General features: G+C 47.5%; 1 protein-coding gene across 1 annotated transcript in view; it reads right to left on the reverse strand.

The window, feature by feature from the left end:
* LOC140190029 (uncharacterized) overlaps positions 1-15,340 on the reverse strand; it is a 57,106-nt gene that overhangs the window by 18,082 nt on the left and 23,684 nt on the right. Inside the window, exon 3 of the mRNA XM_072246432.1 lies at positions 2,443-2,559. Within this exon, the coding sequence (XP_072102533.1) occupies positions 2,443-2,559 (117 nt within the window). The remainder of the gene's footprint in view (positions 1-2,442; positions 2,560-15,340) is intronic.

The following is a 15,340-nucleotide window of genomic DNA, read 5'->3' on the forward strand; positions in this document are numbered from 1 at the left end:
GCATTCACCAGCAACTTTTATGTGTGTTACAGCAATACTCTGACCACTTTGCTCTACAATTGACTTTGATAATAAATTTACTCTCACTTTTTCACCTTGATATTGGCCGATTGATAACCCCCGTGCATCTTCAAATTCCTTATTTGCGTAATCAATCACCAAATCACACTGTGGTAACACAGTATTAACAGTCAATGAAATCTACACATTCATCTTTATGTGCCGTGTCACATGACATGGGCGATCGTGGTCTTTCCAAGCCTACAATTGCTCCTGGCAAATTTTTCTACAGAAGTGGTTTGCCATTGTCTTCTTCTGGGCAGTGTCTTTACAAGATGGGTGACTCCAGCCATTACCAATATTCTTCAGAGATTGTCTGCCTGGAGTTAGTGGTCGCATAACCGGGACTTGTGATATGCACTGGCTGCTCATACAACCATCGCCACCTGGTCCCATGGCTTCACGTGACCCTGATCTGGGGGGGGGGGTGCTACACCCTACCCAGGGGTGAAGGAAGAAGCACCTTACACCTCCTTTGGTAGAGATGTATCTCCTCCCCGACACCTGCCTATTGTACTAGGGAACTATATGTACAAGATGGAACACAATCATAGGAACAGGATATTCCGTTGTAGTGCCAAGCAAACTCTGCTATACAGTACCGAGGTGGTGATTAGGGTTGTACCGTCTGGTTCAAGAACTGAATGGTTGAAGGGAAGTACGTTGCCATTGGTTCATTATCAGGGTTGTCCAGCACCTCCGCTCCATCTGCCAAAGCAGAATTTCCTGGTGGCCAACCATTTTAACTCCTGTCCCCATTCCTGCTCCAATCTGTTGGCCCATGGCCTCCTCTTGTGGCGAGAAGAGGCCATCCTCAAGGTGGAGGAGCAACATCTTATATTCTGTCTGATGGCATGAACGTCGATTTCTCCTTCCAGTAATTCTTTCTGCCTCCTGCTTCCCTCATCTTCTATTCCCCACTCTGGCCTCTCACCTCTTCTCCTCACCTGCCTATCACCTCCCCTGGGTGCCCTCCTCCTTCCCTTTCCCCTCTGGTCCACTCTCCTCTCCGATCAGATTCCTTCCCCTCCAGCCCTTTACCTTTCCCACCCACCTGGCTTCACCTGTCACCTACTAGCTATCCTCCTTCCCCTCACCCCACCTTTATCTTCTGGCATCTTCCCCCTTCCTTTCCAGTCCTGCAGAAGGGTCACGGCCTGAAACGACAACAGTTTATTCATTTCCATAGATGCTGCCTGACCTGTTGACTTCCTCCAGCACTTTGTGTGTGTGTGTGTATGTGTGTGTGTGTGTGTGTTGCTCTGGATTTCCAGCATTTGCAGAGTCTCCCCAGTTTTTGGTTTATTCCTGAGGCACAGTGAAAAATCTTGCACACTGTTTGTTCAGATCAGAACATTACACAGTGGATTGAGGTAGAACGAGGCAAGACAATAACAGAACACAGAATAAGGTGTAACAGCTAGAGAAAACTATAGGTGCAAGATCATAACGAGGTGAATTTTGGGGTCAAGAGTTTTATTGTACGAGAGGTCCATTGAAGTGTGATGGCAGTGGGTTACAGGCTGGGATCTAGTCCAGGGGTTTGGGAGGTTTATATATAGAATAACAGATTCCTGGGAGTGCAACATAGAAACATAGAAAATAGGCGCAGGAGTAGGCCATTCGGCCATTTGAGCCTGCACCGCCATTCAGTACAATCATGGCTGATCATCCAACTCAGAACCCTGAAACTGCCTTCTCTCCATACCCCCGGATCCCTTTAGCCACAAGGGCCATATCTAACTCCCTCTTAAACATAGCCAATGAACTGGCCTCAACTGTTTCCTGTGGCAGAGAATTCCACAGATTCACCACTCTCTGTGTGAAGAAGTTTTTCCTCATCTCGGTCCTAAAAGGCTTCCCCTTTATCCTCAAACTGTGACCTCTCGTTTTGGACTTCCCCAACATTGGGAACAATCTTCCTGCATCTAGCCTGTCCAATCCCTTTAGGATTTTATTCTTTTCAATAAGATCCCCCCTCAGTCTTCTAAATTCCAATGAGTATAAGCCTAGTCAATCCAGTCTTTCATCATATGAAAGTCCTGCCATCCCAGGAATCAATCTGGTGAACCTTCTTTGTACTCCCTCTATGGCAAGAATGTCTTTCCTCAGATTAAGGGCTCCTGTACTTCCCGTCTGTTGGCAGCAGCGAGAAGAGAGCGTGGCCTGGGTGGTGGGGGTCCTTGATGACGGATGCTGCTGTCTTGTGGCAGTGCTCCTTGCAGATGAGCTCAATGGTGGGGAGGGCTTTGTCGACGATGGACCGAGAAGACTCTGCCCTCTGCTGTCTCAGGGAGAAACCCTTCCCGACAGGCTTGTTTGAACCAAGGGGGATAACTTCACTCAACCTCACCTGTCCCCCGTCACTCCAAGTGCACTTACCTCGTTTGTAACTCTGTGCGTAGCAGACAATGTTGCAGGACAGCGAGACCAGGAGCAGGACGCCGGTGGCTCCACAGATGACCCACATGAGGGAACTACAGCACAGGTCCTGAAGGCCTGAAAGTGACCCAAGCAGAATCACGTTCATTATCAACTTCAAGTTCAACTTGACGTCTATCAACATTCAACCGTGCATGTGTTTACCGCCAAACGAAACGTTCCTCTAAGACAAAGGTGCACAACACAGTACGTATAACTCACATACACTAACCACAAAGTCATATCACCGTAAATAGATTAACAATCAATAGTTCAAGGTTCAAAGTACATATATGCCACCTTATACAACCCTGAGATTAACTTTGTGTGGGTATACTCAACAAATCTGCAGAATAATAACTATAACAGAATCAATGAGAGACTGCCCAGTTAGAGTATTCAACCAAAGTGCAGAAGAGAACAAACTGTGCAAATACAAAAAAGAAGAAATAATAATAATAAACAAATAACCAATAAATATCGAGATCATGAGGCGAAGGGTCCTTGAAAGTGAGTCTATAGGTTGTGGGAACATTTCGGTGATGGGGCAAGTGAAGTTGAGTGAAGTTAAAGCAACACACACAAAATGCTGGTGAACGCAGCAGGCCAGGCAGCATCTATAGGAAGAGGTACAGTTGACGTTTCGGGTCGAGACCCTTCAAACGTCGACTGTACTTCTTCCCGTAGATGCTGCCTGGCCTGCTGCGTTCACCAGCATTTTGTGTGTGTTGCTTGAATTTCCAGCATCTGCAGATCTTCTCGTGTCTGAGTGAACTTAACCCCTTTGGTTCAAACCGTTAAAATCTATTCCAGAAGACTGACATTTAGCGTAAGGTGCATCTACGACACAAGTTAAAAAGCAACCAGTCTAATGCTACTGGGGCTTCATGAGTGATGAGGCTCGGGTGCTGGCATGGAGTCTAGTCAGCTCACGGCCCGAAGGAAGAAGCTGTTTCCCATCCTAACAGTCTTTGCCCTAATGCTGTGGTACCTCCTGCCTGATGGTAGCTGGCCAAAGAGATAATGGGATGGATGGGAGGGATCCCTGACAACACTAAGGGCCCTGTGTATGCAGCGCTCCTGATAAATATCTTGGATGGCTGGAAGAAAGGCTCGGTGATCCTGTCAGCAGTCCACACAATCCTTTGTCACTGATTTACGTGACTTGTTGCTTTACGGGAACAGACCAGTCCGAAGGCAAAAAAATACTATAATTTACAAAATGAATAAATAGTGCAAAAAGACGGATAATAGAACGTTCCAGTACATTACAGGCCCTTCGGCCCACAATGTTGTGCCAACCTTTTCACCTACTCTACAATCAATCTAACCCTTCCCTTCCACATAGCCCTCCATTTTTGGATCGCTCATGTGAATATCTAAGAGTTTCTTAAACATCCCTAATGTATCTGCCTCAGACATGCACTCACCGTGCTCCGTGTAAAGAGCCTACCACTGACATCCACTCTGTACTTTCCTCCAATCACAGGAAAATTATGCCTCCTGGTATCAGCCATTCCAGCCCCGGGGAAAATGTATTGGACTGTCAACTCAACCAATGCCTCTTATCATCTTGTCACCTCGCATCCTTCTTCACTCCAAAGAGAAAAGCCCTAGCTCGCTCAACCCATCCTTATAAGACATGTTCTGTAATCCAGGCGGCATCCTGGTAAACCTCCTCTGCAACCCCTCTGAGATCCTTCCTAAAATGAGGAGTTTAACCCAGACAGGTGTGAGGTGGTTCATTTTGGCAGGTCAAATATGATGGCAGAATATAGCATTAATGGCAAGACTCTCGGCAGTGTGGAGGATCAGAGGGATCTTGGGGTCCAAGTCCATAGGACACTCAAAGCTACTACACAGGTTGACTCTGTGGTTAAGAAGACGTACGATGCATTGGCCTTCATCAATCGTGGGATTGAGTTTAGGAGCCGAGAGGTAATGTTGCAGCTATATAGGACCCTGAACAGACCCCACTTGGAGTACTGTGCTCAATTCTGGTCGCCTCACTACAGGAAGGACGTGGAAACCATAGAAAGGGTGCAGAGGAGATTTACAAGGATGTTGCCTGGTTTGGAGAGTGTGCCTTATGAGAATAGGTTGAGTGAACTTGGCTTTTTCTCGTTGGAGCGATGGAGGATGAGAGGTGACCTGATACAGGTGTATAAGATGATGAGAGGCATTGATCATGTGGATAGTCAGAGGCTTTTTCCCAGGGCTGAAATGGCTAGCACGAGAGGGCATAGTTTTAAGGTACTTGGGACTAGGTACAGAGGAGATGTCAGGGGTAAGTTTTTTTTACGCAGAGAGTGGTGAGTGCATGGAATGGGCTGCCGGCGACGGTGGTGGAGGCGGATACGATAGGGTCTTTTAAGAGACTCCTGGATGGCTACATGGAGCTTAGAAAAATAGAGGGCTATGGGTAAAGCCTAGGTATTTCTAAGGTAAGGACATGTTCGGCACAGCTTTGTGGGCCGAAGGGCCTGTATTGTGCTGTAGGTTTTCTATGTTTCTATGAGGGGACCAGAACTGAACACAAGAGCCCAAGTGTGATCTGAACAGGGTTTTATAGAGCTGAAACCTTACCTCGAAGCTCTTGAACTCAACCCTGAAGGCCAACACACTAAACCTCTTCTTAACCATCCTGTTAAATTGTGCTGTTCAAAGATAGAAAACACATGGGTGTTGGGCTGGAGATACGTCTCTACCAAAGGAGGTGTAAGGCACTATGTAGCACCTGCTTAGCACCCCAATCAGGGTCATGTGAAGTCACGGGAGCAGGTGGTGGATGGTCGTATGAGCAGCCGGTGCAGATCACAAGTCCTGGTTGTGCGACCATTGACACCAGGCAGACAATCTCTGAAGAGCATTGATCACGGCTGGGGTCACCCGTCTTGTAAAGACGCTGTCCAGAAGAAGATAATGGCAAACCGCTTCTGTAGAAGAATTTGCGAAGAACAAACATGGTCATGGAAGGACCATGATCGCCCACGTCATACAACACGGAACATGATGCTGATGTGTAAACACAGGAAATTCTGCAGATGCAGGAAATCTGGAGCAACGCACACACAGATTGCTGGAGGAACTCAGCAGGTCAGGCAGCATCTATGGAGAGGAAAGAATAGGTGACATTTCGGACCCAGGCCCTTCATCAGGACTGGACAAGAAGTAGGCAGAAGCCAGAATAAGAAGGTGGGGGGGTGGGAGGAGGGGAAAGAGTAGAAGGTGATAGGTAAGAGCAGGTGAGGGGGGAGGAATGGGGCAGTGTTCATGGTAGAATGGACTGTTCAGAAATCTAATGGTGGAGGGGGAGAAGTTGTTCCTGAATCATTGAACGTGGGGCTTCAGGGGTCTCTGTGTCTCCTTCCTGATGGTAACAATGGGAAGAGATGGTGAGAGTTCCTAGTGATGGAAGCCACCTTCTCTTGAAGATCTTCTCAAAGGTGGAGAGGGTTGTGCCCGCGATAGGGCTGGCTGAGTCAACAATGATCTGCACCTTCTCGTAATCCTGAGTACTGGAGGCTTCATACGAGACAGTGATGCGACCAGTCAGAGAGCTCTCCACTGTATGTCCCGGAAATGCTTGAAGAAATAACAAGCAGGATAGACAAGGGATGTTGAGTACTTGTATTTTTCAGAAGGCCCTGGGTTAGGCTTTGTGTGTGTGTGTGTGTGTGTGTGTGTGTGTGTCCACTGGAGGTTGGAGGCCAGGCCGGGTAAGGCCTGCCCTGGGGTTGGATTGTCTGTGTGCGTGAGTGGGTGGGAAGGAGGACCAGGGCCCATTTTGTTGTTGTTCTGTGAACGTGTGGCACACTCTGTTGGCGCTGGAATGTGTGGCAACACTTTATAGCCTAGAGCGAAGATTGTCTGCCTGGCATCAGTGGTCGCATCGCTAGGACTTGTGATCTGCACCAGCTGCTCATATGACCGTCCACCACCCGCTCCCATGGCTTCACATGACCCTGACCAGGGGGCTAAGCAGGTGCTACACCTTGCCCAAGGGTGACCTGCAGGCTAGCGGAGGGAAGGAGCTCCTGTCACCTCCATTGGGAGAGACGTATCTCCACCCCGCCACCCCGCTAGTTTAGTATCATCCACAAGCTCCTATTTTTCACTAATTCAGCAGCAATGGCAATGTTATTCTCTCTGCACTCCCACCAATCCTCTATGACTGTAAGACCCAAAGACATTGAAGAGGAACCAGGCCATTCGGCCCATCAAGTCAAAGGCGTACTGCCCAGTAGGGTAATTGGTCACATGGGTGCAATTGGGCGGTGGGGGCTCGATGTGCTGGAAGGGTCAGTTTCCATGTTGTGCCTGTCAATGAGACCTCCGCCGGTCAGGGGCAACCATGGATGTTGCGTTTTACCTGTCTCGATAAGCAAGCCAAGTCAGTACGATGTGGAGAGCAAGCTTTGCCCGAGTAGCAAGCTCCCCCTCTCCCCGCATCTGATGAACCCAAAGGAAGGGCAGAGACTGGCACAGTGTCGCAGGAGTTGCCAGTCAGCGTTAAACTCAACGTAGGACTGCCGCAGGGACTGCGGCTCCGGATTTTTCACTCTAGCTTTATTTCTGATGCCTTCCCTGTGAGCGGGTTTAGCTGCAAGGCAGCGGAGGTTTGAGATCAGAGTTTTCCTTCTCCCAGGTAAGCTGCCAACCACGGCTGACGAGCCCCATCTGCCCGAAGCGACTGGTTTTAAGGCGCCAGTAACCCGCCTTTGCCCCTTCTCCGGTCGGTAGAAACGGTTCCACCAGTGGAAACAGTTCGGCCGTTGTGTCTCGAATGATGGTAATAGTAATTCCAGAGTTCAAAGTTCAAAGTAAATTTATTATCAAAGTACATACATGTCACGCTATACTACCCTGAGATTCGTTTTTGCGGCATTCTCAATGACTCCAGGAAACATAACAGAATCAATGAAAGACCACACCAACTTGGGTGTTCAACCATAAACTACCCTGACATTCATTTCCTTGCAGGTATTCACAGAAGAACAAAGAAATAAATGAAAAAAAAGCCTCACACAAAGACAGCCAAACAACCAATGTGCAAAAGCAGACAAACTTTTTTGTGCAAATACAAAAAAAAACCCTAATGATAATAAATAAATGTTACTGAGAGCATGAATTGTTGGGTCTTTGAAAAGGAGCCCATAAGTTGTGGAATCAAAGGTTCGAAGGTCAAATTTAATGTCAGAGAAATGTATACAATATACATCCTGGAATGCTTTTTCTTCGCAAACATCCACGAAAACAGAGAAGTGCCCCCAAGAATGAACGACAGTTAAACGTGGGAACCCCAAAGTCCCTTCCCGTGCATAAGCAGCAGCAAGCAACAATCCCCCTCCCCCCGCCAGCAAAAAAACATGTATTGGTACCATCACCGAGCCCAAGCATGTGCCAAGCAATGGCAAAGACACAGACCAAAGTTACCCCAAAGGCTTCGCATCTCATCTGACATTTGACAAACCACAGGTTCTCTCTCTCCCTGGGAGGGAGGTGTCCCCCATTTTCACAGTGAGCCAGAGACATAACGACAACCCGCTGTTTACGATGTTAAAAGTCCGTTTTGTTGCTTTTTTTCGAGCTCTGTGTCGGAAGATTGCATTCAGTGTTAAGTTATCCACGCTAGTTCAGGAGCCTTAAGTTTGAAGGTCCAGGAAGTCTAGGATGGTTAGAGAGAACTTCTCTCCCCCTCCGAAGGGGTGTGGAATCTGGAACAGTCTGCCTGAAGGGGCAGTGGAGGTAGAGGCTCTCCTAGTGTTCAGAATAAACCGTTGAATTACCAAGGTGTAGAAAGCTGTGGGCCATGCGCTGGCCAAATGGGGTTGGCATGGGCGTCAGAACCAGGGTCGGTTTCTTACCACTGACGTGTGTCGTGAACTTTGTCGTTTCATGAGGAAAGGATGGTGCAATACTTAAAAGTTTCTATTACAGTTGGAATATGCACAGAGTGACCTCATTGTCAGTTACATCTGTATACCTGCTCCTTAATGCAAACATTTAATCAGCCAGTCATGTGTCAGCAACTCATGCAGACATAAGACCGTAAGACGCATGAGCAGAACTAGTCCATTCAGCCCTTCGAATTTCTTCTGCTGTTCCATCATGACTGATTATTTTCCTTCTCAACCCCATTCTACCCCTCCCCCCATAACCTTTCACACCCTTACTAATCAAGAACCTATCAACCTCTGCTTTAAATATACTCACTGACTTGGCCTCTTCAGCCATCTGTGGCAATGAATTCCACAGATTCACCACCCTCTGGCTAAAGAAATTCCTCCTCACCTCTTTTCTAAATAGACACCCCTCTTATATGAGGCTGTGCCCTCTGGTCCTAGACTCCCCCACTATTGGAAACATCCTCCCTACATCCATTCTATCCAGACCTTTCAATATTCAATAAATTTCAAATAAGTTTTTCCCCTCAATCCTTGAAACTCCAGTGAGTACAGGCCCAGGGCCATCAAACACTCCTCATACATTAACCCTTTCATTCCTGGAATCATTCTCGTGATCCTCCTCTGAACCCTCTCTAATGTCAACACATCTTTTCTTAGATAAAGGGCCCAAAACTGCTCACCATACTCCAAGTTTGGTCTGACCAGAGCCTTTAAAGCCACAACATTAAATCCTTGCTCTTATATTCTAGTCCTTTCAAAATGGATGCTAAAATTGCATTTGCACTCCTCACCACCAACTCAACCTGCAAATTAACCCACAGGGAATCCTGCATGAGGACTCTCAAGTCCCTTTGCACCTCTGATTTTTGAATTTTCTTTCTGTCTACACCTTCATTTGTTTGACCAAAGTGCATGACCATCCATTTCCTGACACTGTATTCCATCTGCCACTTCTTTGTCCACTCTCCGAATCTGTCTAAGTCCTTCTGGAGACTCGCTGCGTCCTCAACACTAGATCTCCCTCCACCTATCTTCGCATTGTCGGCAAACTTGGCCACAAAGCCATCAATTCAGTCATCCAAATCATTGACATATGAGGTGAAAAGAAGGGTCCCAACACCGACCCCTGTGGAACAACACTGGTCACCGGCAGCCAACTCGAACAGGCCCCCTTTACTCTCATTCTTTGCCTCTTCAGCCAATCTTCTATCCAAACTAGCACCTTCCCTGTAATACCATGTGCCTCATGTGCAGCACCTTGTCAAAGGCCTTTCTGAAAATCCAAATGCAGAACATCCACTCTCTTTTGTCTGTTATTTCCTCTCTTCAGCCCCACTGTTTGCCTCCTGGCAGTCAGCCAAGCTTTTATCCAGAGCAGGGGGGCATAGGTTAAAGGTGAAAGGTGAACTATTTTAGGGTATGCTGAAGGAGAACTTTTTCACTCAGAGGGTGGTGAGTAGGGTTGCCAATTGTCCCGTATTAGCCGGGACATCCCGTATATTGGGCTAAATTGGTTTGTCCCATACCGGACCGCCCTTGTCCTGTATTTCCCCCGCTAAGGTAGAGCGTTCCTATAAAACCGTTCGTAAGTCGAAATGGCGTAAAGCGCGGAAGCAATTACCATTAATTTATATGGGAAAAATTTTTCAGCGTTCCCAGACCCAAAAAATAACCTACCAAATCATACCAAATAACACATAAAACCGAAAATAACACTAAAATATAGTAAAAGCAGGAATGATATGATAGATACACAGCCTATATAAAGTAGAAATAATGTATGTACTGTGTAGTCGGGAAGATTAAGCCAAAACCGATTTGTAGAAAAAATAGGCACGTATGAGCATGCGCAATGTGCACGTACACACATGCACACGTCACACAGGTGCCCGTGCAAGGCTTCATGGTCATGATAGTCTTTCTCGGGGTAAACACAAGTGTCCCATATTTGACTGCTACTTTTGTCCCTTGTTTGGGAGTGAGAAAGTTGGCAACCCTAGGGGAGGGGGCATAGGTTAAGGGTGAAAGGTGAAATATTTAAGTGTCTGCTGAGGGAGAACTTCTTCAGTCAGAGGGTGGTGAGGGTGTGTGTTGAATGAGCTGCCAGATGAAGTGGTAGGTGAAGCAACAATTCCAACATTTAAGAGGAGATGGATAAATTTGGGTGCAGGTAGATGGAACTCGGCAAATGCCAGGCTGGTACAAACTAGCTAGGCCCAAAGGCCTGTTTCACCACTGCACTCCTCAATGAGTTTTACTTCAGCGTCCCATAATTAGAGACAGGACAGATGGCGAGGGCAGGAGATTCTGGATCTGCGGGGCACAGGTGAAAAGTGAATGGGAAACATCTAAAGGGATTCTAGATCAGTGGCTTCTCAAACTTTTTTATGCCATGGACCAAAACCATTCAGCAAGGGGTCCTGGTCTCCAGGTCGGGACCCTCTGATCTCAAGGGTGAATTTTGTTTTACACAGAGGCTTGTGGGTTTAGGAACGAGCCTCCGGAGGAAGTGGGTTATCAGTGTCACCAGCACCGAGATGCAGTGGAAAAACTTTCTTTGATGTGTCACCCAGACAGATCATGTCACAACGTCAAGTTCGTCGAGGCAGAGCGAAGGGAGAGGCAAAAGGAGAATGTGAAGTATGGAGTGACAGAGAGAGTGTAGTGTCGGTGGAGCAGTGAGACGTGAGGCTCATGACGAGGTAGACTGGGAGACCGAGAGTCCATCTGTCTCATACAAGAGACCCGTTGAGGAGTCTGAGAACAGCGAGGGAGGAGCTGTTCTTGAGCCCGGTGGGACGAGCTTTCGGGCTTTTGTACCTTCTGCCCGATGGGAGGGGGGAGTCCAGGGTGGGTCGGGTCTTTGATGACGCCGGCTGCTTTGCAGAGGCAGCAGGAAGCGTAGATAGAGTTCACCGAGGTGAGGCTGGTTTTTGTGAAATGATAACAAGGTTTCTTTAAAAAATTACAGGTTCATGGTTCATGGTTGCAATGGAAACGATGGGCCTGTTTCTGTGCCTTACGGTTCGATCGAGGTGTTCCTATAGGTAGTGGGTTGGAGAAAGCAAATGGCGGCTCCAGTTTGAATCTAAACATCCGTTCGTTCAGTGAAGCATCACCCCGGAAATGTGCAAACTCAGAAAGGGAGCGCACCCACTCGTGGTACCGCAATGTCATCTTCGTTCGCCTTCGCTGGGAACGGCCTGCCCACGCAGCACGAATCAGCCTAGTGCTGAGCCACAGCCGTAGAAACACAAAGCAAAACAAAGAATACCAAACGCAGGGGCACAGGGTCAAAAGTGAAAAGCATGGAAGGTCAGATATACTCAGCTGGTCGGGCAGCATCTGTGGTGGGAGTGCTACAATGTACCACAGTGCAGCACAGGAACAGGGCCTGCTGTCCACAACATCCGCACAGAACCCAATCCCAAATTCATCCAAATTCCCTTCCACCCGCTCAGGATCCATATCCCACCATTCCCGACTCTAACAGCCTCTGAATGACAGACGGCTGTGGAGGGCAAGTCATCGGGGAGACTGAAAGCGGAGGGTGACAGGTTCCTGATTAGTCAGGGAGTCGAAGATCACAGGGAGAAGGCAGGACAATGGGGTTGAGAAAGGCAGTAAATCAGCCATGATGGACTAGCAGAGTAGAATCGATGGACTGAATGGCCTGATTCTGCTCCTGAAACACTGTGAAAAATTCTTGTACATATATTTATATATATACAAAAAACTACCAAGATATTTATCTAGGGTGCCTGAGAGTTTTTGCACAGTACTCTGCTCTGAGTAATTTGATGTATTGAACTGTTCCGCTGCTGCAAAAAAACACATTTCATGATATGTGAGTGATGATAAACCTGATCCTGATCTGGGTCTCTATTGTGGACTGACAGTGGGAAGGGAGCAGGGAGAGGGGAATCATGGTTGGGAAAAGGGGAAAGGAGAGGGGAGGGAGCGGGAAGCACCAGAGGGACATTCTGTAATGATCAATAAACCAATTGTTTGGAATCAAATGACCTTGTCTGCTATCTCAGGGTTGGGTCTGTCTGCACCCACAGCAGGTACCTCCCCCGCCCCTGGCACTCCTTCTCTGCCACCTGTCCCACACCCCTACCGTGCCACTCTACCCTCACCATTCCCGACATCTTTTGCTCCCGCCAGATTTACAAACTCTCTCTCTGCTCCATATTGACAAATACTGTACTGTGCAAAATTCTTCAGCACCCTCTCGATATATATGTGCCTACGACTTTTACACAGTACTGTATGTTTTAAACACCTCGATCGCATCTGATTCCACCAGCACTCCTGGCAGCCCAATCCAAGCACCCACCATTCTGTGTGTAAAAACATTCAGCCCACACATCTCCTTTAAACCTTCGTCCTCTCCCGTCAGTGCATGCCCTCCAGTGTCTGCCAGGTTACTGGCACTGAGCATCGGTCTATGGTGCAGAAGGTCAGGAGGGAGAAGAGGGGAGCAGTAGTGATAGGGGACTCAGTGGACAGAGGAACAGACAGGGGATTCTGTGGACGTGAACGTGAACGGGACACCCGGATGGTATGTCGCCTCCCAGGGGCAACTTGGATTGTGCCCACAGCATTTTCGATATGGAGGGAGAACAGTCAGATGTCTTGGTACATATTGGTACCAATGACATAGGAAGGAAAAGCAATGAGATCCAGAAGAGAGAATATAGAGAGCTAGACATAAAGCCGAGAAGCAGGACCTCCCGGATAGTAATTTCTGGATTGCTGCCTGCACCACGTACCAGTGAGGGTAGGAACAGGTTGAGTTGGCAGGTAAGAGCTTGGCTGAGAAGCTGGTGAAGGGGGCAGGGCTTCAAGTTCTTGGATCATTGGGATCTCCTCTGGGGGAGGTATGACCTGTTCAAAGGTGACAGGTTGCACCTGAAGCCGAGGGGGACCAATATTCCCGCAGGCAGCTCTGTTAGAGCAGTTGGGGAGGGTGTAAACTAATTTGGCTGGGGGTGGGAACTGGAGTGAAGGGACTGAGGATTGGTCTGATGGTGAAAAAGCAAAGCTAGAGTGTAGTCAGACTGTCAGAATGGGCAGGCAGAAGACAGGACAACATTGCAGCCAGTAGGGTGAGTATCAGTGCTTTAGGTTTGTAGAATCAAAAAGGGTAGCGAATACAGCACTCAAACTGTTATATCTCAATAGACGGAGTACAAGAAATAAGTTGGATGATCTTGTTGCTCTGTTACAGATTGTCATGTATGATGTGGTAGCCATCACTGAGTCGTGGCTGAAGGATGGTTGTAGTTGGGAGCTGAATGTGCAAGGTTACACGTTGTGTCGGAGGGATAGGATGGTAGGCAGAGGGGGTGGCGCGGCTCAGCTGGTAAAGAATGGCATGAAATCGGAAGAAAGATACGACATAGGGTTGGAAGATGTTGAATCATTCTGGGTTGAGTTCAGCAACTGCAAGTGTAAAAGGACCCTGATGGCAGATCTATACAGGCCTCCCAACAGTAGCTGGGACGTGGACCACAGGTTACAACAGGAAATAGATAAGGCACGTCAAAAGGAGGGTAGCTGCAGAAAGAAATTTACAGACCAGTTAGCCTGACCTCAGTGGTTGAGAAGATGTTGTAGTTTATGTTAAGGATGAGTTTGTGGGGTACTTGGTGACACAGGACAAGACGCCATGGTTTTCTTAAGGGAAAATCTTGCCTGATGAACCTGTTGGAATTCTTTGAGGAGATTACAGGTGGGTTAGATAAAGGGGATGCAGTGGATGTTGTATATTTGGATTTCCAGAAGGCCCTTGACAAGGTGCCAACCATGAGGCTGCTTACCAAGTTAAGAGCCCACGGTATTCCAACATGGTTAGAGTGTTGACTGATTGGTAGGAGGCAGCGAGTGGGAATAAACGGATCCTATTCTGGTTGACTGCCAGTGACTAGTGGTGTTCCACAGCAGTCGGTGTTGGGACCACTTCTTTTCATGTTGTATTTCAATATCAATGACAATTTGATGGAATAGTTGGCTTTGTTGTCAGGTTTGCAGATGATATGAAGATTGGTGATGAGGAAGGCTAATGGAATGTTAGTATTCATTTTAAGAGGTTGAGAATACAAGAGAAGGGATGTGATGCTGCGGTGTTATAAGGCACTGGTGAGGCCTCACCTTGAGTATTGTGAACAGTTTTGGGTTCTTCACCTTACAAAAGACGTGCTGGCATTGGAGAGGGTTCACAAGGATGATTCTGGGAATGAAAGAGTTATCATACAAGGAATGTTTGATGGCTCTGGGACTGTACTAGGTCGAATTTAGAAGGCTGAGGGAGTGTCTCTTTGAAATCTTTTAAATGTTGAAAGGCTCGACAGAGCAGATGTAGAGAGGATGTTGCCTGTGCTGGGAGAGTCCAGGACAAGAGGGCACAGCCTCAGGGTAGAGCGGTGTCCATTTAAAACAGAGATGCAGAGAAATTTCATTCGCCAGAGGGTCGTTACTGTGTGGAATTTCTTACCACAGGCAGCAATGGAGACCAGGCCATTGGATATATTTAAGGAAGTGCTTGATAGGCTCTTGATTAGACACGGCATGTGTCTAATGTGGGGGGTGGAAGGCTGGGGAGTGGGGCTGAGGAGGGGGAAAGAGGATCAGCCATGATTGAATGGTGGAGCAGACTTGATGTGTCAAATGGCCTAATTCTGCTCTTGTATCTTATGGACATGATCACCCTGGGGGAAAAGATTCTGACCGTTTCAAAGTTCAAAATTTAAGGTAAAGTTTGAAGAATTTCAAATGTAGAATCTCAGAGAAGAAGAATCTCACAGGAGCAGAATGAGAGAGCAGCAGAATGTTAAAAACATCAGAATCTCAGAAATGGAGAAAGAGAGAAACTCAGAATCTCAGAGAAGCAGAATTACAGCGAAGGAGAATCCCCGAGAAGATAAATGTCACAGGTACTGAATCTC

The sequence above is a fragment of the Mobula birostris genome, chromosome 29, assembly GCF_030028105.1.
Source record: "Mobula birostris isolate sMobBir1 chromosome 29, sMobBir1.hap1, whole genome shotgun sequence".
Taxonomy (NCBI): Eukaryota; Metazoa; Chordata; class Chondrichthyes; order Myliobatiformes; family Myliobatidae; genus Mobula; species Mobula birostris.